General features: G+C 35.9%; 1 protein-coding gene across 1 annotated transcript; it reads right to left on the minus strand.

The window, feature by feature from the left end:
* Positions 1-1,780: 1,780 nt before the first annotated feature.
* Positions 1,781-23,271, minus strand: snx4 (sorting nexin 4). The gene is made up of 14 exons (XM_073845545.1): positions 23,157-23,271; positions 21,332-21,456; positions 15,007-15,145; positions 14,776-14,925; positions 13,957-14,004; positions 13,471-13,526; positions 13,289-13,361; positions 10,809-10,870; positions 9,751-9,816; positions 7,422-7,511; positions 6,940-7,039; positions 6,242-6,387; positions 5,450-5,564; positions 1,781-3,092 (listed from the first exon to the last, which is right to left on the minus strand). Exons 1-14 carry the CDS (start codon positions 23,241-23,243, stop codon positions 3,045-3,047), a joined length of 1,305 nt encoding a protein of 434 aa, XP_073701646.1. The 5' UTR covers positions 23,244-23,271; the 3' UTR covers positions 1,781-3,044.
* Positions 23,272-23,345: the final 74 nt, after the last annotated feature.

A 23,345-nucleotide genomic window follows, 5' to 3' on the forward strand; every position in this document is an offset into this window, starting at 1 on the left:
AATATACAATAGAATCAGAAAATGAATCAGTGTTTAATTAAAAATATTAACAACAATAATAGCATAGAAAATATATCCAATATGTGGGACTATTGAATATAGTATTGGAGAATGATTGCCTTTAGTTCAAAACGGTTGAAAACCGCTGCCCTAAAATCAACTTGAAGAGGTGAAATAGTGGCACTTAAGTATAAAATACTTCATATTTCATTGATATTAGGAAAAAACTTTATGTTTATCTTGTCTAAACCTGTGCTAAACCTTCATGTCTTGCAAATTCAAACAAAGCCAAACATCTGATCAGTCTGTTGTATCAAAGACTCTGGCAATAAAAAGTTGCCCATAAATATAACACCACTAGAGGGAAGCATTACAACCCAGAAACAAATGGGGATTCCTCTTGAGAAAATGGCTGAGAGGCTGTAAGAGATTACTACAATTAATAAGTTAAAAAAATTAAGAGTGCATTTTAACCAGTACACAGGTCATGTTAAAGGATGCATTTTTTTTTCAATGTTAAAATACTTTCTCCCACCTCAGTTTAATGTACAGAGATAGCAAGAAATCTGTTGCTTTAAAGATTATGTATATACAGTCAAGCCCGAAATTAGTCATACCCCTGGCAAATTCTGACTTAAAGTTACTTTTATTCAACCAGCAAGTTTTATTTTGATTAGAAATGACACGGACGTCTCCCAGAAGATAATAAGATGATGACAAGATATCATTGTGGAAAAAAATATTACTCATCTTTTATTTACATTTGAACAAAAAGTGTCAAGTCCAAAATTATTCATACCCTTCTCAATAATCAATAGAAAAGCCTTTATTGGCTATTACAGCAATCAAACGCTTCCTATAATTGCTGACCAGCTTTTTGCATGTCTCCACTGGTATTTTTGCCCATTCATCTTTAGCGATGAGCTCCAACTCTTTCAGGTTGGAGGGTCTCCTTGCCGTCATCCTGATCTTTAGCTCCCTCCACAGATTCTCAATTGGATTTAAGTCAGGACACTGGCTGGGCCACTGTAAAACGTTAATGTTTTTGTCTGCTAACCATTTCTTCACCACTTTTGCTGTGTGTTTTGGGTTGTTGTCATGCTGAAATGTCCACTGGTGCCCAAGGCCAAGTTTCTCTGCAGACTGCCTGATGTTGTTGTTGAGAATTTTGATGTATTGCTCCTTTTTCATGGTGCTGTTTACTGTGATTAGGTTCCCTGGTCCACCAGCTGAAAAACACCCCCAAAACATTAGGTTCCCACCATGTTTGACAGTGGGGATGGTGTTCTTAGGTTGATTAAAGTTGATTAAAACAGCTGTTCCCAATGAATCAGGGTAATTAGGATGCTTTAGAACAGCTTGGACTATTTGGAATGGTATAGAACTTTGGATTTTCCCACAGACTGTGACAGTTTGCAAAGGGTATGAATAATTTTGGACATGCCACTTTTTGTTCAAATGTAAATAAAAGCTGAGAAATATTTTTTTCCACAATGATGCTCCTTGTACATCGTCTTATTATCTTTTGGGAGAAGCCTGTGTCATTTCCGGTCAAAAAAAAAACAAAACAAAAAAAAAAAAACACTTGCTGGTTGAATAAAAGTAACTTTAAGTCAGAATTTACGCCTAAAATTTCATTTTAATTGTAATATAATCAAAATGCACTCCACATAAAAAACCCAAATGACCTTTTTACTCCCAGACTGTAAAAAAGATGAAAACCACATAATAGACAAAAAAGTAAAACTAACCCTCACAACATTATGAAAACACAAGCCAATTGATAATGGTATTTTTTTATTTTCATTACCATTAGTGTTACACAACAAGGATTTTAACAGTATATATACAAAATGGTTATCTCTGCCCTCTCTCAACCAAAAAATGAACCGAATGACCAGGGGACAGGCTGAGTTACACATGCAGCTCTAAAATGAGGAAATTATTATATCCTGCCTTTCCTGTGACCTTCGTATCCCTTCAGCCAGATTTATATCAAAATACTGACCCACCCACTTATCATAACAGATGACAAATATGGCATTCATAGTAGAAGCTGCGGCAACAAAGAAAATATGCAGAGTTAAGTCTTGAATAAGGCGTAAACAGCATATTAATATTTTTCAGATGAACTGGACCATATAAAGGGAGGGGGTCGGTGGTTATAAACAGCTTATGTTTTTCTGGCTGAATGTGCAGAAAAGTGACAGACCAGCATATTATGATGACCTTATGCCACTTTGTTTGCTGCATGGGCGTCAGGGTAAATTTAGATTTGCATGCGAATAAGACGAATAAGTTACTTTCCTTTCATAGGAAATCTGACTTTTGGTGTCCTCTGCACCAGGTGATAAAGATCACTTTGCATGTTCCAGAGAAACTGGACACGTTCCAGATGTGCAAGACCACCATTATGAGGAGGGGTGTGGGGAACGATAAAAATGGAACTGCTGAAATTCCCCCCCCTGAAACCCCCCCTCTACTTTTGCCTTGACGGTTTTAATCTGTGCTTTTGTGTTTTATGGTGAACTAAAGTAGTAAAACGTTAATAGAAAGTAGAAAAAAAAGGAATGATTTTAGCACATCAAAAAGCATGAAGAAAAAAAGACATTAACAAATTATAAAGAAGTGATTCCATTGCTCAAGATTAATCAATACTAATTAAGTTATTCTTTTGTTTCTGTCTGAAGTGTTATATCATTGTCAATTTTTGTCTGAAGTGTTAAGAATTATCTGTTACCTTCACAAACTCTTGCTTAGGTCAAAATAGTGCAGTCACAAAAGTAACCAGGTCGAAAATCTGGCTGGTGAACATGGAAATAAATAAAACAGCACCCCGTTCATTCATTATTTGGACTCTGAAACTAGTGTATGTCAATATTATTTGATACCTTTTTACACCAGAGCATCTGGTGCAAGAGGCTGACAAATGTTTAGGATTGAGAGGAAGACTTTAGTCCCCAAGGTCAGTCTCTAGAGTGTGTGCTTTTCTGGATTGACATCTCCAAGGCCTCCTGGTGTTCTGGTTGTCGTGGCTGGAACCCTCACATCTTACTGAAGCACTCTTTAGCGTTGTTCCACACCTGAATTCCCTAAAAACAAAATATGCTTATTTTTTAATAAGTGCTATCAAAATTAGCCTAATTCATTTTTCCAGTTTAGCGGCGTTAGAAATATTAACAGGGGTAGGGCTATGTTTTTTTTCTTAACAAAAAGTGTGTTTATTTAGTCACAGAATGTCTTTATGACCACATCAAATGGAAGACTTTTTTAGACGTACACTTCACGATCTTCACGTGAACTGCAGATGTTGAGATGTTGTCAGGCCATATGTAAAAACTAATAAAACCTGTACTGTCAGCCATTATACTGTACTGGTAGCATGTGCGCAAAAGCGGCGGTGGGCTGTAACCTGTATTTTTTAATATTAAAACACAATTAAAGCTATGAGAATGCATGTCAGATCTGTGTCACCTTCAGAAGCGGCAGCTCTTAAAGTAATAGCAGCCAAATAAGCTAATAACCTAGTTGCTGTGATGTCTGTTAATCAAAGAACAAAAGAAAAAAAAAAGAGAGGAAATCAATAACTTTTAAAGCTTTAAGGATTCATCTATATTTAATTTGGTATTTAGTGTTTGATAACTATTCAATTTCTGTATATTTCCTACTTGCTGAGGAGCACAGCTAAATAATAGGTTTATTTGAAGATTGTTTTAAGTTTGCTTAAATTAGAAGTCGTTAATTTTTAAAGTCTAATAAATGTTAAAATGAAAAGTTTTCAATTCTACTGTAATGCTGAATGGCTACAGTCAATGGTATATATATTAGGAAAAAAATAATTTCCTAGAGACATCAGTAATACTGGTATTAGTAAAACCTTCATAAAAATTATTTAACAAATATTTAACATACTGTCTTCATGTTGTTTCTACATTAATTTAAAGATTTAATTATGTGAAATTATTACAAAATAAAAGTATATTTAAAAACTTTAATTTTAGTTGGGAATAATTACGATTAATCGAGATTAATTTTAGAAAAAAATCTGTGAATAATTAGGGTTTTTTTGTAATCGATTTGATGTTTATTTGCTTACCCCCAGGGCATCCAAGATGTAGGTGACTTTGTTTCTTCAGTAGAACACAAACAAAGATTTTTAACTCAAACTGTTGCAGTCTGTCAGACATATAATGGCAGTCAATGGTTACCAAATCTTTAAGAGTGAAAAAACCATACACATACAAAACCAAATAAAACCCTGCGGCTCGTGATGATACATTGATGTCTTGAGACACGTAACGATAGGCCTGTGCAAGAAACTGAACAGTATTTATATCATTATTTACCTCTGATGCACCGGAACGTTCAGCTGTGTGGACCACGTTCACATCAGCCGGTGCGCAACGCGTTAACATGCTCTGGCAATGTAGCCGGTGAAAAGTCAACACCTCGGATGAGTTCGTAGGATAACGTAGGATAAGCACAAGTAATTACCATTTTGAGAGGCCAATATGCACTAGAGTATGACAGATCTCTTCCGCGCATGCATTAACTATGGCAGATGGGCTGTTGTGAATGCGCTCAGAACAGTAGAACATTGCAGTGGATCAGAGGTAAATTATATAAATAATGTTCAGTTTTATGCACAGACCAATCGTTTTGTGTCTTAAAGGTTGTATCAGCGATTTCTAGCCTGAAACATAAAGTGTCACTTTCAGCTGACCTTTCTTCACGATCCGCTTGCTGCCTGCCCCATAAATTGTCTGTGAAAAAAAACGCGTCTCTCTGGTCAGCCTAGGGTCCGAGATATGCCAAAAAAACAATCGGCACTACCAACCTTTCCACGCATAAACAAACAGTGTTCAAAGCGAAAGTCCACAACACCAAACCCCTGACGCTGATTTGTTGGAACACTGTTTGTTTATGTGTGGAATAGTTAACAGCGTCGATAGTTTTTTTGGCATATCTGGGACCCTAGGCTGACCAGAGAGACGCGGTTTTTTCACAGACAATTTATGGGGCAGGCAGCGAGCGGATCGTGAAGAAAGGTGAGCTGAAATTGACACTTTATGTTTTAGGCTAGAAATCGCTGATACAACCTTTAAGACCTCAATGTATCGTCACGAGCTGCAGGGTTTAATTTGGTTTTGTCTGCATATGTTTTTTTAGTCTAAAAGATTTGGTAACCATTGACTGCCATTATATGACTGACAGATTGCAACGGTTTGAGTTAAAAATTGTTGTTTGTGTTCTACTGAAGAAACAAAGTCACCTACATCTTGGATGCCCTGGGGGTAAGCAGATAAACATCAAATTTTAATTTTTGGGTGAACTATCCCTTTCACAAAAGTATACCACTTCTCCCTTGTGCCTGATCAGTACAGAGACTGGTGTTTTGCTTGTTTCGTAATAACAAAATATTTTTTTGCTGGCTTTGATGGTTACTCACCTTTTTGCACATGCTGATCTGCATGATAGCATAGCTGATGAGAGCCTCTCTGAGATCATGGTCTTTCTGCTCTTTGAACCTCTCAACATCCACCCATGCACTTTTAACAAACTCCCTACAAAAAAAGACAAAAATTACTTGACATGAATGGTTATATCCTCAAATCTACATAAAGTCAAACCCAAATTTATTCAGACACCTACAATATGTATCACATTATCACAGTTTATTTGCTATAGTTTAGAAAATGGTAATAAAATATAACAAGAACTCAAAGAGTTTAAGTGTCAGAACAAATTCATCTTGATAATATCAGATAATTTTGATAGAAAGGTATGCAACTTTTTAGTCCCAAATTTGTATCAATTTCACTGGTAGTCCACTGTATGAAGAATTTTTTGGCATAATATGTCAGTTTACTTTATTTTGCTATCCTCACTTACATGAATGAACGACAGTGTCCTGCACCCACTAGTAAAAAATATAAGAAAAATGACATCTGGTGTCTAAATAATTTTTGGTTTGACAGTATTTTTAGGAAAGCCCTGAATAATTATCCTGCTTTTGGGTTCAACTCAGCCTTATTAAATGAGTTTCTCAGGATGAGCGAATAATGATCTGTACATTTCATAATTTCCGTAATGCCCCAGAGAATAAGGCAATGCAGTTTTGTTGTGCAAGCTTGTCAGCTCATAAACCACCTAATTAAGTACAATTTTCTCGCAACATTTATTGCTTTTTCGTCATCAGCAGTACATAAATTTAGTTGTGTGGGAATAGCACACTGCTTACTCGCATTCTGCGTTTCTTTCTTGAACCAGTTCCTCTCCTTCTTCAATTTGTGTCTCCAGCATTTTCAGCTTGGCCTCTCTCTGCTCTGGGGTCTCTTGTCCAAACAGTTTACTGGTCATTCCCTTCAGAGAGAAGGTCCGTATCGTCTACACAGGGGGGAAAAAGTCAATGACACCCACTGGCTGGAATCAGAGACACTCTTCCTCCCATGTTTATTTGCGGAAAGTTAAAATATGGACATTTTTACTCCCATTTTTTGTGGGCCAAGTATTTATTCATATCAGTCAATTGGGTCAGAATGTCTTTCGTATGTTGTTGGCTTTTTGAGCTGCTCAAATGTTTACATGTTAAATGTGCCAATGAAGTAATTCTCTACAGGCTCTATTCATGCCAACACAATATTAACCGCATAAAACTGTTAAAAAAACATTCACTAGCATGCAAACCCAAACACGATTTAAAGCAGAGTTGCCCAGACTTTTTACTATTAAGGGCCAAAAATCCAACTAAAATCAAATACACTGAAAAACAAAATAAAACAAATTTTTTTTATATTGTTTCCCTATTTTTCCCCTCATTCTTGCAATATGACAAGCGTCCTGGTTAAAATAAACCTTCCTGGAAAGTCCCCCATTCCAGACATAAGAGGGGAGTTCTCCAGTCTCAAAGTTGTGTCATGTGGTTGAATGGACACTGACCCCTGTGGCGAGTTCCTCCCGTTGCTGTTTCTTAGAGGTCAGATCCAGGACGGCCATCTCGAGTTCATACTGTGTCAGTTCATGCTTCCTACACACAGCCCTGTGAAAACGAACATAAACCACAAAATATGCAAAATCAACCATAAAAGCAGATCATCTCATTGTTTCTTATGGAAATTGTTGAACTGAAAGCCTAGATGCCCTGCACTTTCAAGAAAACTGGGAACTAATAGAGGTTTGTGTTCACAGTGTACCAAAAGTTGCATGTAACCTAATCAGCCAATGGGGGCTATCAGCTCCCAAGAGTTCAGTGAGAACAGGGCCCATGTGCATTGCTAATCAACCACACTGTTGTAACAGCTTGTGTTTAGTATGCTTCAGGTCACATTTAAAGTAGCCCTGGGAAATAAACGATCTTTATTTTCATTTTGAGTATACTATCCCTTTAAGATGAGGCAACGTAACAGCAATGAATGTTGTACCTTAATGCATCTGCGTAGAAAAGGTACTCCTTCAGCTGATCAGCATAATGCTCTTCTTCCTCTAGAATATCGTCTACAGAAGCAGCATACCTGTAACACACAAAAGTGCCCAATCAAAAGCTAGTTGACATGCAGTGGAGATCAAAATTAGAGAACGGTCTACAAATACTTGATTTTAATTCAACAATTGATAAATACAAGCACTTCCAGTTGCAGTGTTGAACCGATTCCCCATTAAGAGTCTCTCCCCTATCCGGTTTCCTTGTGCATTTGTCTTATGTGGACGACCAGCCTTTTTAGGGGATTTGGTGTCATTGTAATCCTGCAATATTCGAGAACTCACAGATTTGAAATGACCAACTTCTTGTGCAACCTCCTGTTGCAGGATTTTAGTCACCTAGAGTGGTCTGCCATCTTACAATCTCAGTGAAAATTAGAGGAATGCTGGCAGTTGAATAGGGTTTGTCATATAATTAAGGAAATTAGCAACAGGTGCCAGATTAACACCAATAACTTGGAAGTATCTGTAAGTGTTCTCTAATTTTGATTTCTTGAAGTTTTTTATACTATGCTTCAGAATACAATTAATTTACGAAATGTACTTTAAAAACTGTTAGGAATACAGACTCCTGTTAGGATAAGTTCAAATTTAGGAAACTGTAGGATGTTCTCTAATTTTGATCTCCACTGTATGCCATAAACTTTAACCGTTATAGTCACAGCATATTTGTGTATTTGAACCCTTTCCAACAATGACTGTATGATTTTGAGTTCCATCTTTTCACACTGAGGACAACTGAGGGACTCATGCAACTATTACAAAAGGTTAAAACGCTCACTGATGCTTCAGAAGGAAACGCGATGCATTAAGAAAAAACTTTTTGAATTTGAAGTTCAGGGTATATTTAACTTATTTTGTTTCTGGGAAGCATGCAAGTATTTTTGTAGCTTCTGAGGGGCAGTACTAAATGAAAAAAATATGATATTTAGGCAAAATAAATGTAATAAAATGTACGCATCCTCATTCAGTTTTCACCAAAAGTTTTCACCCCCTCCCCCCAAGCTCTTAATGCATCGTGTTTTGTTTGGAAGCACCAGTGAGCGTTTGAACCTTCTGTAGGTTGCATATGAGTCCCTCAGTTGTCCTCAGTGTGAAAAGATAGATCTCAAAATCAAGCAGTCATTGTTGGAAAAGGTTCAAATACACAAAACTGCTGAAAAACCAAAGAATTTGTGGATCATTCAGGTAACAACACAGTATTAAGAATCAAGTGTATGTAAACTTTTGAACAGGGTAATTTTTATAAATTTAACTATTATTTTCTCTTGTGGACTATTTGTAAACATCTTTAATGTGAAATAACTTATCCAGGTCAGTACTAAATAAAAAAACAACATGCGTTTTGTATTAACCCTCTTATTTTGGTAAAATAATTAACATTTTGCAGATTCTGCAAGGTGTACAGTATGTAAACTTTTGACTTCAATTGTGTACTGTGACCATGATATTATGAATATTTTGGTCATACCACCCACCCCATCATTTCACAAACTGGCATTCTGGTGAAACTACACGTTATCCTCTCTAAATCAGTCGTAGAGCCTGTGGAACTAAAGCCAAACCCGCAGCAGGTCGTTTTTTTTTTAGGAATTTTGGGAATAGGTGAGCAACATGATCCATAAAACAGTCTGACAGCTGCCAAATAGGAGCTGATGATGGACAGGTTGTTTCTTTCAATGCTGAAACCGACAGGCAGCGCATTGGGCTCTGACCTCTGACCTTTCTGTCAAGTACAGCAATCTGGAATCCATCAGAACAGACAGCTATACAAAACCACTATAGAAACGAAAGGGGCTGGTTAAAGACTCACTAAGGACACTACTGCGAGAGCGTCCCCCACACAACATCATCATCATCAACATAACGGCGAAAAAAAATCACCACTAAACGTTTTGGCCATGACTCCCGGAGATTTGCTGCGCGGTCTGCCAGCCAAATTAAAACCTGAGCCTCCCATGGGCTCATCGTACTGGCTACTTGTTAAGGGGGGGGGGGGGGGGAGTGAATGGAAATCTGAGAGGATTCAGATCAATCTGGCAAATGTGTTTTACAGCTTAGTACTAGACGCACACATATGTAGAATCATGGGGTGTATCATACAGCACCTTCATATTTCTAGTCCCTCAATGAGCTCTCAGAGGGTAACAGGATCGTCCCAGGTAGGAGAAACACAATCAAAACCAGCTGCAATAAAATCTTGCACTAATCCTATAAAAGTACATTAGAATGGCTCATAAAGCGACTATGTTGCGTGTGCTGTGAACTCACGCGTCCATGTGATGGCCGGCGCTCTGCAGCCCATCTCCCATCTCTTTCTCAATGGCACTCCACTCGCTGTCCAAAACAAACAAAGACTCACATTGAAGCACTGCAGCTGACCGCAGCTACACAATCACAGCCCAAAAGATTTACCCCAAAAATGCTTCTCACAAAAACAGTTTACAGAGCACGTTATAAAACATGTCTGGCTCCTTCCAAATGAGGGTATTTAATTGTGATTAAACTGTGTACTGATTGTACTGTGAGAAAAAAATCTGGAGGATCTAGTCTATTTATCACGCACAATGGCCGTATAGTTTGACATGAACTATAATGCACAGATCGTATATAGACTTTGCTATATGCTGACCACATTTATATGCACATAAAAATTCTGATTAATTGGGTCAAACTAAGGGGGATTAAATATGCCAAATTAACAAATGTAGTCCATTTTTTAAGTAATCTCTCATCCTCACCAAGGCTGCATTTATCTATTATAAAAACAGTAATATTGTGAAATATTATTACAATTTAAAAGAACTATTTTCTACCCTAATACATTTTAAAATGTAATCTATTCCTGTGATGGCAACGCTGAATTTTCAACAGTCAGTACTCCAGTCTTTAGTGCAACATGATCCATCAGAAATCATTCTAATTTGCAGATTCAGAGGTTGAGAAACATTACTTCTTATTAACATTGTTGAAAAACAGTTGTGCTTCTTAATTTTTGGGAAATTGTGATACATTGTCTCAGGATTCTGTGATAGACAGAATGTTTCATTGAACAATATAATTTTTAAAGACAATATAAAAGTTTTTTTCTGTTACTTCTGATCAATTTAAAGCATCCTTGCTAATTAAAAATCTTACTGACCCCAAAATATGAACCATAATCAGACTATGATATCTATATAAAAATGCTCATTACATGGAGAAGAGGAGCCTGGACATTCTGAAAAAACATCTCTTTTTGAGTTCCACAGAAAAAAGTAAGCCATATTGGTTTTGGCATAGTATATTTTTCATATCTAAGTGAACTATTCCTTCAAAGAAAACATTACCTAAAGACTCTTCCATAATTTCCATGGACTTTGTAGACTCCATACAGGCGATCAGCTGCTCTCTAAAAGAAAAGTTCAACTATGTTAGTACATGATTAGACATATGATTTAAGGAACTGAGACTATTGAGGGTATTGAGACTTGTATGGCGTTATATAAATTTAAATGATGTCTCTGACTAAAATACATAGTAGAAAACCCATGAAAGATTTACGTTATTTTAAAAAAAATCCACGTTTTTATACATATTTTGGACTACAGGTGTGCATTTCGATGACCTGAAATGGTTGCACTCGATGAGCTACTGGCGCTGCCTGTTGCTATTTTTACCGCAACACAACTCAGAAAATAAAATGCTGATATGATGCCACATTGTGCGTCTTTTGGTTGTAATTTTCAGTCGAAGGGCAACAAGCGAATAAGAAGAGAAGAATTGTAAGATGCCTTTAGATGAATTAAATTTCCAAAGAAACACATCTTTGTTCTTTCCACTTCAGCCCTGATGTCTTTGAGGCTTTTAGTAGACCACAGGTACTGAAAGAGCTTACAAACGGCAGAGACAAGAAACGCTAGATGCCATCCTGTCAGAATGTAAACACGTCAATGGTTGTTATGACACCAGCCACTGAAGGAGTTTCTCAGCATGGATTTCACTCGATAACCAGGGCATTTAGACTCTTTGTGGTGAAAATCTATGATTCGGCATTTAGCTTAAGGCTACGCTTATATCCATCACCACCTGTTAGCTCTTTCAGTGGCTGTGGTCATCGTATGAGTTGGGTTTTTCTGTTTGTTTTTTTTTCAGATTTGTGCTGCGGTAAAAATAGCAACAGGTAGTGCCAGTAGCTCACCGAGTGCAACCATTTAACCTCATCGAAATAATGGCGCCCCCATAGCCCAAAATATGTTTAAAACCATGTGGATTTTTAAAATAACATATATTTTATGGGTTTTCTACTACATATTTCAGTAAGAGAAATCATTTGTTATATTGAGCGATTCAAGTCCTAATATGGGTTTCCCTTTAATAAAAATAAAATGCTGGTGTTTTTTTTTTATTCACTGTATGATTCTAAAGCAACCACATATGTGACCCTGGACCACAAAACCAGTCATAAGGTTTAATTTTACAAAACTGAGATATATACATCATATGAAAGCTCAATAAATAAGCTTTCTATTGATATATGGTTTGTTAAGATAGGACAATATTTGGCCGAGATACATCTATTTGAAAATCTGGAATCTGAGGATGCAAAAAAATCCAAATACTGAGAAAATCACCTTTAAAGTTCTCCAAATTAGGGATGTTAACCGATGACCGTTTGACCGGTGGTTGACCGTATCAACGTTAACCGGTCAAAGTTGTCGGTAGTCGGTTAAAAAAAAAAGTGCCGGTGCGTCTTTTACGCATTCTGAAGGTGCCTGTTTTATCCATTGGTTTTATCATGTTGCAGTCTATTAGGCAACATTCCGCATAAGATGGGCTTAGATTTGGAAATACATTACATCTACATTTCAGTGGTAACCGATAAGGTGATGATGATCATCATCTTTCTTTATTATGGTTAGCAGTACCTCAACTAAAGCGGCGTCTCTTTGGAGCTGTCATTTTCTTAAATGAGCCGTGGCAATGTTTCAAATGAGCTTCTAACCAAAACAAACGTCTTTATTTTCAAAGCGATCACCTTGTACCCAAACCATTTGAAACTAAGGAGCCATTTGTCCTACGATTACATACAACAAGCTCTTCGGCGCCGCGTTTGCGGGACTCATGTTTCGCGCTGTAGTGGATTTTAAAAAAGTGACGTGAGTGGCAGTGTGTGTGTGTGTGTGTGTGTGTGTGTGTGTGTGTGTGTGCGGGAGGCAGAGCGGCAGAGAGATGCGACAGAGTTGCGAAATTGCAGGCGCGGCTCGAAATGGCTGTTATTTCAAATAGCGTACCATATTAAACTAATCGGTTAACCGGTTTCAACCGGCTATTGAGGCTCGGTGGTCGGTCAAGAAATTTTTTAGTTTTCGCCATCCCTACTCCAAATTAAGTTCTTAACAATGCATATTACTAATCAAAAATTACATTTTGATATAATTATAGTAGGATTTTTACAAAAAATCTTCATGGAACATGATCTTTACTTTATTTCCTAATGATTTTTGGCATAAAAGAAAAATCAATAATTTTGACCCATACTATGTTTTTTTGGCTATTGCTACAAATATACCCCAGCGACTTAAGACTGGTTTTGTGGTCCAGGGTCACATATATTAGCTGTTTAGAAGAATAATTTAAAGAAGTTTCCTTTTGCTTCCTCAAAAATACTAAAAAATTGTTAATCAACAGAATCACTTTCCTTAAATTTTTTATATTCAGTAACACCTAATATATATAGTACTTAAATCAGGCATTTGTTGAAGTGAAAGAAATTTTTCCTGAGAGATTGAGCTGCATATTCAGCTGTCTTGACTTTGTTTAAACTCACCGCCCGAACTCTCAGCAGCTGTGAAACAACAGACTGCAGCTCATCACCATAGTGTTTCATTTCTGCAAATCGCCTGGGAAACACACACATGGGTCAAGGTAAGCTTCAGCATTAACAAACAAAATGGCTATATCTTATGCATTTTGTGACACTTTGTAACACGGTTTGCAAAAATGTCTTACTTGTCTGGATTCTTCACTCTGAATGTGGCATTCAAAGCCTTTAATCTTGAATCGGCCTGTAAAAAGACAAAGGCAGAATGTTGACAGACAGATTCATGTTTGGGTTTTGTTTTTTTCAGATGGTGTAAAACTACAGGCACTCCTTACAACAATCTTTTCAAACGGCTGAGATCAGATAAACACTGCAATATGGCAATAATATACACTAACATAAAACACTGCTGTTCTTTCAGGTTTGATCAGGAACGATCCAACAGACTTCCTGTGCCTGTTTACATAAACTACAGCATGCTTATAACAGATTCCTCACTCCAGTAGCAATTCAGTTACTTCACACAATTTTAAGTTGACATCAATACATAATTAGTCAGCTTCATATCAACATAAGAATACTGACCTATGTGAGAAGCGATATATAAATAACAGAGTCGTGAGAAGAGGTTTAACGAGAGAAAGAACCCAATGAACTGGAAAGTGCTGATATACCTTTGCCTGAAATCCTGTCTCAAACACAGTTTCCTTCCAACCATTTTCCTGTGGGGCAGAGAAAGGATGCAATTTCTGACACTGACAGAGCATTATCAGCATGAAATGCCAGTTAAAACATCATTTTGTTTGTCAAACGGGAAAAGTGATAATTTATTTTGATCAATTATTTAAATTCACAAAAATTAATAAATTGCAGGACTGTAGGCCAGCTTACATTACTGTTCAAAAGTTTTTTGTTTTGTTTTAATTAGCATTAAACTGTAAATGCATCAGAGTTTCCACAAAAATATTAAGCAGTACAACTGTCTTCAACATTGATAAAATGAAAAAAAAAAAAAAGATTTATGGAGGATCACGTGACACTGAAGACTGGAGTAATGACGCTGAAAATGTAGCTTTGCCATCACTGGAATAAATTACATTTTAAAATATATTCAAATAGAAAACAGTTATTTTAAATTGTAATATTATTTGACAATATTACAGTTTTTTCTGTATTTCTGGCTTTAAAAATCAAAAATTCTAAAATCTTACCAATCCAAAACTACTTCTTATAATATATATATATCTATCTGTAATATCTGCTTTGATAATTAAATGTTTTCCCTTTCAGCAAACCTTTTTCCATTGGTATTGTATATGCAACTATATACAACAATATATGCAACTACATTCACAAACGTTAAAATCTTTATATCAAAAGATTTCAACACAATAAAATGTCAGTAACAAAGATGCATATAGAATATCCTCTCTATGATACTAGTTTGATGCAGCCTTTGCTTAGTCCAGACCGTTTTAGTGAGAGTTTTCTACCTCTGTGAGGAACGAATAGAAGATCTTGTCACCGGACAGGACTGGGTGTGAGGCCACTCGGAGCAGGAAGTTCTCTAGTCCCACCCTACGCCTCTCTACGAAGTCAGGGTCCATGTTATCTGCTGACAGCTTGTGCCAAACAAATTCAGCCTGTGCAAAAAGCATGAAGTTAGTGTATGAATGCAAATCACATTTATGAGCAGCAGTAACCAAGGCATCTTGTTTGCATACCCGTTTTTCAGGCAATGGCGGAACCACCAAGAATGGATAGGTGACTAACAAATAGTTTCTAAGCAGCTCAAACTCGCTGTAACGTCTCCACAGTGAATCTGGGACAGGATTGGTCCCTTCTGGTGCTCCATCCACTGGCCTAAAAACAAAGAACAAATGAAACACAAAGAAATGAAGATTTTAAATAGCCAAGTTAGAGTTAGGTTTGGTATAAACTTTGATATATCTTTTGAAAGGTAATAAAAACACTTCTGTCATGAAATGTGGGGTTGGTTTAAGCGAATTTTTAAACAAAATTAATCTGAAACAAACACAGCAGAGATCTATGAGGTTTCAAGTTGTGGTTCTGGTTTATGAAAGTAGTCGTTTTAAGGGCCTTTTCAAACACATGCCAAAGATTTAACAGCGCTGTGTAATCTAGCTGAATTCCCAATGCATAAAGCCGTGAGTGCTGCTAATTTAGGAGCAGAACGCCACTAAATCACACTGCAAAGAAGGAGCATGTATATGAACTACTCTCCTGCATTAATTAAACATCACTTCAGGGTCAGTACCGAAGGGAATCAGTAGACATTTCCCCCTCGGGAGAAATGATGCGATGGCGTCAGGCCGCCCATCTGAACGTCATTCCCCCCATTACGGCGCCCCTGCTAACTGTGCAATAATCAGGCATCCCACAAGTTTGATTAATGAATTAAAATGACTTTTCCAGGCGTATCTTTTAAATGGTAAAATACATAAATAATATAGCCTAAGATTTTTCAGCAAGAATCTTTAAGAAATTAATACATTTACTTAACATGTATGTATTAAATTAATCAAGTGACAGTAAAAGCATTTTTGTTCATTTTAATAAAGCTGAATTTTCTATTCTAAAACAGCTTCTTGAGGACCAAATCAGCAATGATTTCTGAAGGATTATGTGACACTGAGGACTGTAGTAACAGCTGCTGAAAATTCAGCTTTGTCATCACAGAAATAAATGAGTTTTTAAAACAGATTAAAATAGAAAAGTAATTTTAAATTGAAATTATATTACACAATCTTACTATTTTCATCGATTTTTTTCGAGCAAATACACTGTTCCAAAACTTTTGACTGGCTGTAAGATTTTTAATGCTTTTTCATCTGCTCACCAAGCATGAATTTAAATTAATCCAAAGTACAGCAAAAACAATACAATTTTGAAATATTTTTACTATTTAAAGTAACTGTTTTCTATTTGAATACATTTTAAAATGTAATTTATTCCTAGGATTTCAAACAGTTTTTTTTAGAATCATTACTCCAGTCACATGATCCTTCAATATGCTGATTTACTGCTCAAGAAACATTTATTATTATTATTATTATTATTACATTAAAAACAACCAAGTAGAATTTTTTCAAGTTTCTTTGATGAATATAAAAAAAAGTTCAGAAGAACAGCATTTATCTGAAATAGAAATCTTTTGTAAAATTATGAATGTCTTTATCACTTTTGATCAATTTAAGGCACCCTTGCTAAATAAAAGTATTCTTTTCTATAATTTCTTTCCCAAAAATGTATACTGACTCCAAGCTTTTGAATGGTACAATAATAAATAAAAAAAATCCTGAAAAGAAACTCAACTGTTTTAAATATTGATAATAATAATAACAATAATAAATAAAATAAATAATAGTTCTTGAACAGCAAATCAGTATATTAGAATGATTTCTAAAGGATCATTTGACACTAAATGTAAAATATAGCTTTGATCACAGGAATAAACTAACTTAAAATATATATTTAATAATAAAACAGTTATTTGAAATAGTAAAAATATTTCACAATTTTACTGCTTTTGCTGTATTTTGGATCAGATAAATGTAGGCTTGGTGAGCACTTCTTTAAAAAACATTTAAAAAAAATAATGTTCAAAAACTTTTGACTGGCAGTGTATAATTAATTATTAACTATTTTTTTTATTTGAATAAACATATTATATTTAATGGCATAAATATTTCACAGCTTAGTACAACTATAAACTGTAAGTAAACCATGACTTTTCCAGGCCTCAAAGTCACACTTTTTAAATTCAAATTGAAATTTGTTCAAGCCCTGAATAATTCAAATGGAAAAATGCCAAAAAAATTTAAGAGATACAGAGACGGAAATATACATGGGGGGGAGGCAGGAACACTGAAGAAAAACGGGAAGACTTTGAAATAAGAGCTTAACTTCCCAAAGGCTCCAGGGAAGAAATGGGAGCACATAATGTGCTCCACGCTAATAATCCACGATGAAATCAAAGCACAAGGAAGGTGCGGATTGGCTGGGAGGCATTCCCCACTCAGACCATACAACTTTCCCCAAGATTAGTGGCACCAAACCGCTCTCTAAAGCCCACTGTTTGCGTGTGCAGCATGCCTTCCACATGGTCCCTACAAAAACACGTCCTTCCTTTTATGGGAACGACCAACAATACAGCACTGTTTAGTTATCTCAATGATTCAATATAGACAAGAATTTTTATACTAACACAAGTATCACTATTACTTCAGTTTATATACTATTAAGGTTAGGGATTTGAACAAGCCCTTAACCCTGATGCCTCAAATCATGCAGCCTTTTGAACAGAGGTATGCTATTACTATTCCAAGCAATCAAGCTTGTCATTTTCGACGCGGGACAATAAATCAGGAGAATAATCCGGAAGGAGAGACTTGACAAATGCATACATGTTAAAGTTAACTTTTTGCATGAACAAAACCATTATTAATTAAGAATTTTTTTAAATCTAGTTCTGGATGCTTATCCAGTTACAGGACAGTACCAAAAAGCACGCTTGAAAATGTCTTGGTTACAGACAGTGATTTTCTGAGTTCGACCACTAAGTATTGTTTTTGAATCATGTGATAATATGTTACTGCACTCTGGCCAATGTGCGTGTTTGGCGCTGCTGGAAACACAGACAAAGCACATCTGCCTGAAGCGCTGACTCATCAGTCTCTCCAGAACGACACGTCCCTCTTTCCAACGCAAAACTTGGCGGGGTGAGGGGGGGTGAGAGCAAAAGGTGAAAGTGACACTTCTGCTGCATGTCACTGGGATACTTCTGTTTAGTTTTATTTGATGTAGTTAGAGTGACAGATCCAGGCACAGGAAGAAAAGGTCTAGTGTAAACATTTAAGCATGAAGTGGACTTAAAGAGAGGAAATCCGATGGTCTCTACCAGCCTGCTGTAGCTTCCACAGTTTCTTGAATCTTTGATGTATGGCGTTTCAACATAATTGTACAGTGTGAGCATAGTTCAGTTGAGAAGTCAATATGTAAGCCTGCTTTATCTAAAGTAGGTTATTGACATTGTTTTGTATATTGAAATTGCTATGTTACTTGCTTGTTTTCAGGTTAATGCCATATAAGCTTTAAAGGGATAAAGCCGAAATTCCTTCATTCATTAATTACTCTTTTGTCATTCCGTAAGACCTTCCATCATCTTCAGAACACAAATTACGATATTTTGTTGAAATCCGAGAGCTTTCTGACCCTGCATAGACAGCAACAGAATTGACACAAAGAAGAATAAATTGTTACATAAAGTCTTACTTGTGCTTTCTTTGCGCACAAAAAGTATTCTCGTAGCTTCATTAAATTACAGTTGAACCACAGATGTCACATGGACTATTTTATCTATGTCCTTGTTACCTTTCTGGGCCTTGAACGTGTCAGTTGTGTTCAGTGTTGGGGAAAGTTACTTTTAAAAGTAACGCATTACAATATTGCGTTACTCCCTAAAAAAGTAACTAATTACGTTAGTTACTTTTTATGGAAAGTAATGTGTTACATTACTTTTGAGTTACTTTTTAAATCTGGGCAGGGCTTGCTTGTTTGCTTTACATATAAAAAGCTTGATTTTTAGCAAATGTAAAAGCCTTTTCACACCAAAAAGTGAAACGAATAAGCCTAAGGCTAAAGGAAAAGTAAATTCACGTCTGTACAGTAGAACTGTAGGACCAGGAAGTTCAACACTCTTAAGCAATGAGAAAAAGCACAAATGTTAGTTAATCTAAAATAAGTTTTGCTTATTGGTATGATTAAATTGGATAAACAAAAGCGCAGCAGCAAAGACATTGGTTAATAAAATGGGATTAAATACATAAAGGAAACAAAAAGTAACTGGCGTTACTTTACTAGTTACTTGCAAAAAGTAATCTGATTACGTAACTTGCGTTACTTGTAATGCGTTACCCCTAACACTGGTTGTGTTGCTGTATATGCAGGGTCAGAAAGCTCTCATATTTCATCAAAATATCTTAATTTGTGTACTGAAGATGAACAAAGGTCTTACGGGTTTGTAACGACTTGAGGGTAAGTAATTAATGACAGAATTTTTATTTTTGGGTGAACTATCCCTTTAATATAAAATGCTTGCACTTGCAATTCTTTGCTTTGTTAGGATGAATAACCAACAGTTGTGCAAGTTAGACTCATGAGTTTAATGCTGTGTAGTCAACCACAAAGGTTAACAAGACAGTACACAGGGTGAAGAGAGCATGTTGCAACATCAAGCGGAGACGAGACAGGCGAAGACTACAATGAAGAAGAGGAAGAGTGCTAGACAAAGACAGCAGCATAAGCAACAGAGGAAGGACATCTGTCTTAGACATGAGCCACATACATTGAAATGTAATTGGAAATCCCCAAAAAGAAGTATAAATAGTCTTTAGATGCTGCCTGCATTAAACGTGAAGCACACCTGATACCCTCTCAAGGGGCACTTAACAGCATCTCCAATATCGCTGTTTAGAGTTTGATTACAGAACTTGTAGCTTGGCTGATTTTAAGTTTTATTTTTGGATTAACTGCTTTGTATTGTAACCAATAAAATAAGAGATTTTATCGCTCAGATTGCCCCCCGTGAGACTTTACTATACTTACTGAGACTCAAAAAAGAACAACCACAAGGGAGTCTTATACATCAGTCCTAAAGAACCTAAATCTTCCAGCGAATGAGTGCATCATGATTTAGGCCTAGATTTGACTATCCTTACCCTAACTGAATAACAATAGGGTTAAGGGTGTAAGATTAAAGGACACAGCGAGTAACAACATTCGTATAGAAAATGCACATTATAACCAAACTGATCTTCTGTAATGGCTTAAAAAAAAAAAGAGAGATTGGTTTTAGTAGCTCCATACTTCCAGCTGCAGACTGCATCCAAACCCCTGACCATCATTATCATTTCAAAAAAGGAACAGCTACAATACATATGGTAGGGGTGTCTAGTATGGAGTGTTTTCATGATACATAGTCAATCGGCTATATTGGTGGCACTTCAGTGGCGCAAACAATGCCACTGAACCGAATGAAACTTGCATAATCTGCTGATTATTGCTGCTGAAAATGGTCATGTTTTTGGGCTGTACTAATCAGTTGGACTGGGGAAAATATTTGGAGTACTATAGACTGCCAAAGGTTAACAAATCAATGAGAAGAGTGCAAAATACTGAGGAACAAAAGACGTTTGTGATTGTCCAAACTGAACCAGAAATTCCCGGGCAAGAATCTTGACAACATTCATGTTTGCTCTTATCATTTCAAGTCAGATAGGTGAAATATTAGGCTAATATCTTAATTTATACTGCTTGCAAACCCTCTACTGGCTCAACCACAGTATAGGCCTAAATATAATTTATGTCAAAAGAAACCCCATATGCATAGATTAATTCATCAGTTGTTGATTAGATGGAGGCAGTTGTAAAAACATGCCATGTTTGTGTGGATGAAAAGACAGGAAAAGGACAGCATACATCTGTCATGTCAAGTATGTCATTTCAATGGAAGATTGTTATGTTTAAAAAATTATGAGGTAAAAAAAACCTAAAAATTAAACATATGCATGTATGAGTTTAAAAAAATTAGCGTAGAATTTACCTCCAAACTATTTTTTCTCTAAATTACTCTAATTTCACTTTAAATTTAAAGTAAATAATGACAATGAAGACATTTCATTAAAACTGTTTAAGTAGAAAGACTGAAATAGCATTTTCTTTTTTTGTATAATGTACTCAAATAATGTTTGAAAAATATTTTTTTTATATTTACAGTGTATATAAGGTGAATTTCTATTTTGTGTTGACTTTAACATGCAGAGACAAGTAACCAATAAGTAATTAATCTATGAGTTTCTAGAAGTTCTCATACAAAAAAATGAAGTGTAAACACTGTGGCTTTATCAAAACTAATATTGGGATGGGACTATTTAAAAATATTCATTCCTTCTGTAATTCTGGTGAAATTACGCATTTCACTTTTAATGATGATTTGTAGCAGTGTGAAAGCAAAGTAAACTGTCTTACCTTGTTTCTATAAGATACACTGTATAAGTCTCCTGCATGTTGACGGCATTCTTCCCGGTTCTCTTTTCAGCTTCAGCCACACTGATCTCCATCTTCTTCAGAAGACTTGTCCCTTTTTCAACCATCTGTAAATTTAGGTCCAGAGGATCACACTATTCAATACCACTACAACATCCTTATGATACTTTCAATGCAAAAAAAAATGGATCAGGGCACCCGTCTAGATATTGAGGTTGAGATTTAGATAGTAAAATAGTTAAGGATGCACTTATATTTCTAGAAGAACCCTCATACAGTTTAGAAGCTAATATTGTCTACGCCTTGACGATCTTATGAAAAGGGCTGACTAGAACAGTTTTCTCTCCTGTGTTGACATATTTCCTGCTGAAACAGGAAGTCTGGACATATCAAAGAGCGTATCGCTTTAAAAAAAAAAAACAAAAAAAAACAGCCAAGAGTCTTTAACTTACATCTCTCACCTGAACCATGATTGGCTACTTTTTATTGTTAGCCACAGGCAGATCTATGAAAAGAAATGTATTCACAAGTTTGGGTGAAATCTCCTGCTTCTGTTTTCTCACAATATTAAATGTTTTCCATACCTATAGTATTGCTCAGTATGAGTAAACACTATCAGATACAAACATAATGTGACAAACAAATATTTATTATACAGTCAAACCAAAAATTATTATTTGATTGATATTAAAATTATTATTTGATTCTTTTTACTAATGGGTGCAGGACACTACAGTTTATTAATGTAAGTGAGGATAGCAAAATAAAGTAAACTGTGACATATTTGGGACCAGAAATTTGATTTGACACTTTGACCTGACCATGTTGTTACATACCTTTCTATCAAGGTTATCTGACATTATCAAGATGAATTCTGACACAGTTTAACACATGACTTCTTGTCATATTTCCTAAAGTAACCATTTTCTAAACTATAGCGAATAAACTGTGATAATCTGACAAATTTAAAAGGTGCTTGAATACATTTTGGTTTGACTGTAATTCCTTTGTGATTATCAAGATGAATATCAAGATGAAGTTCTTGTCATATTTTATTGCTATTTTCTAAACTAAAGCAAAACAACTGTGATAATGTGAAAAATGTTGAAGGTCTCTGAACAAATTTTAGTTTGAGTGTAAATCTAAACAATGAATGAATGAATAATTGGAGACTAGACAACGATTTCACACCTATTTTCACAATCTTGACAGTTGTTTTAAGCTTAGTGTGTAATAATGTCATAATACCAATACATAATACTAAATGGTACATTTGTGTTAATTACATTGCTGACAATTTCTGATCACTCTCTCAGTGTAAATGTTGCCATATAAAAAACAACTAATAGCCGATATTGGACATATTTTGTCCCATGTCTCAAGCATCAACACAAAGAAATTCAACGTATAGACAAAATCTTTTTGGTTGACACATCAAAAATCTACAGACTTGCATATGACACAATGATGCGTAAACTGGGTGTTTACAAACTACGTGGCAAAGGCTCTTCATTGACAGCATAAAGTAAAGCAACTTTCTACGTATGTGGCGTTATATAAACAGTCGCTATTGCTAATTCGTTTAATTCATAAACACTGTAATAAAATAAAACAACATATATGTACTTCATGTAATGTCTTCGCAGAACCTGCTGATATTTTAGCAATACTGACATGGCCATTCATGAGCCACAGCAAAACACTGAACACTGCCGTCCCGCACAGATCACGCGTTCGCTCATGGGACATGTTTAAAACAACAGATTATCGGTCACGCCGGATAAAAACATTCATATATGGACTTTACCGTCTTCCTTAAACTGTTTTCCGACTCCGAAGGAGTCAGATCTGTGTTCCCAATCACCGCTGTATCCTCGCTTCCTGAATCCGCCATGGTTTACCAGTCTTGCGCTTGCGCGTTTGCCACTTTCACTGGGAGTCCGTGCGCGTGCACGCGTACGTGACATACAGCGAACCATAAAATGGCATAAACGTT

Source organism: Garra rufa, chromosome 8 (assembly GCF_049309525.1).
Source record: "Garra rufa chromosome 8, GarRuf1.0, whole genome shotgun sequence".
Lineage (NCBI taxonomy): Eukaryota > Metazoa > Chordata > Actinopteri > Cypriniformes > Cyprinidae > Garra > Garra rufa.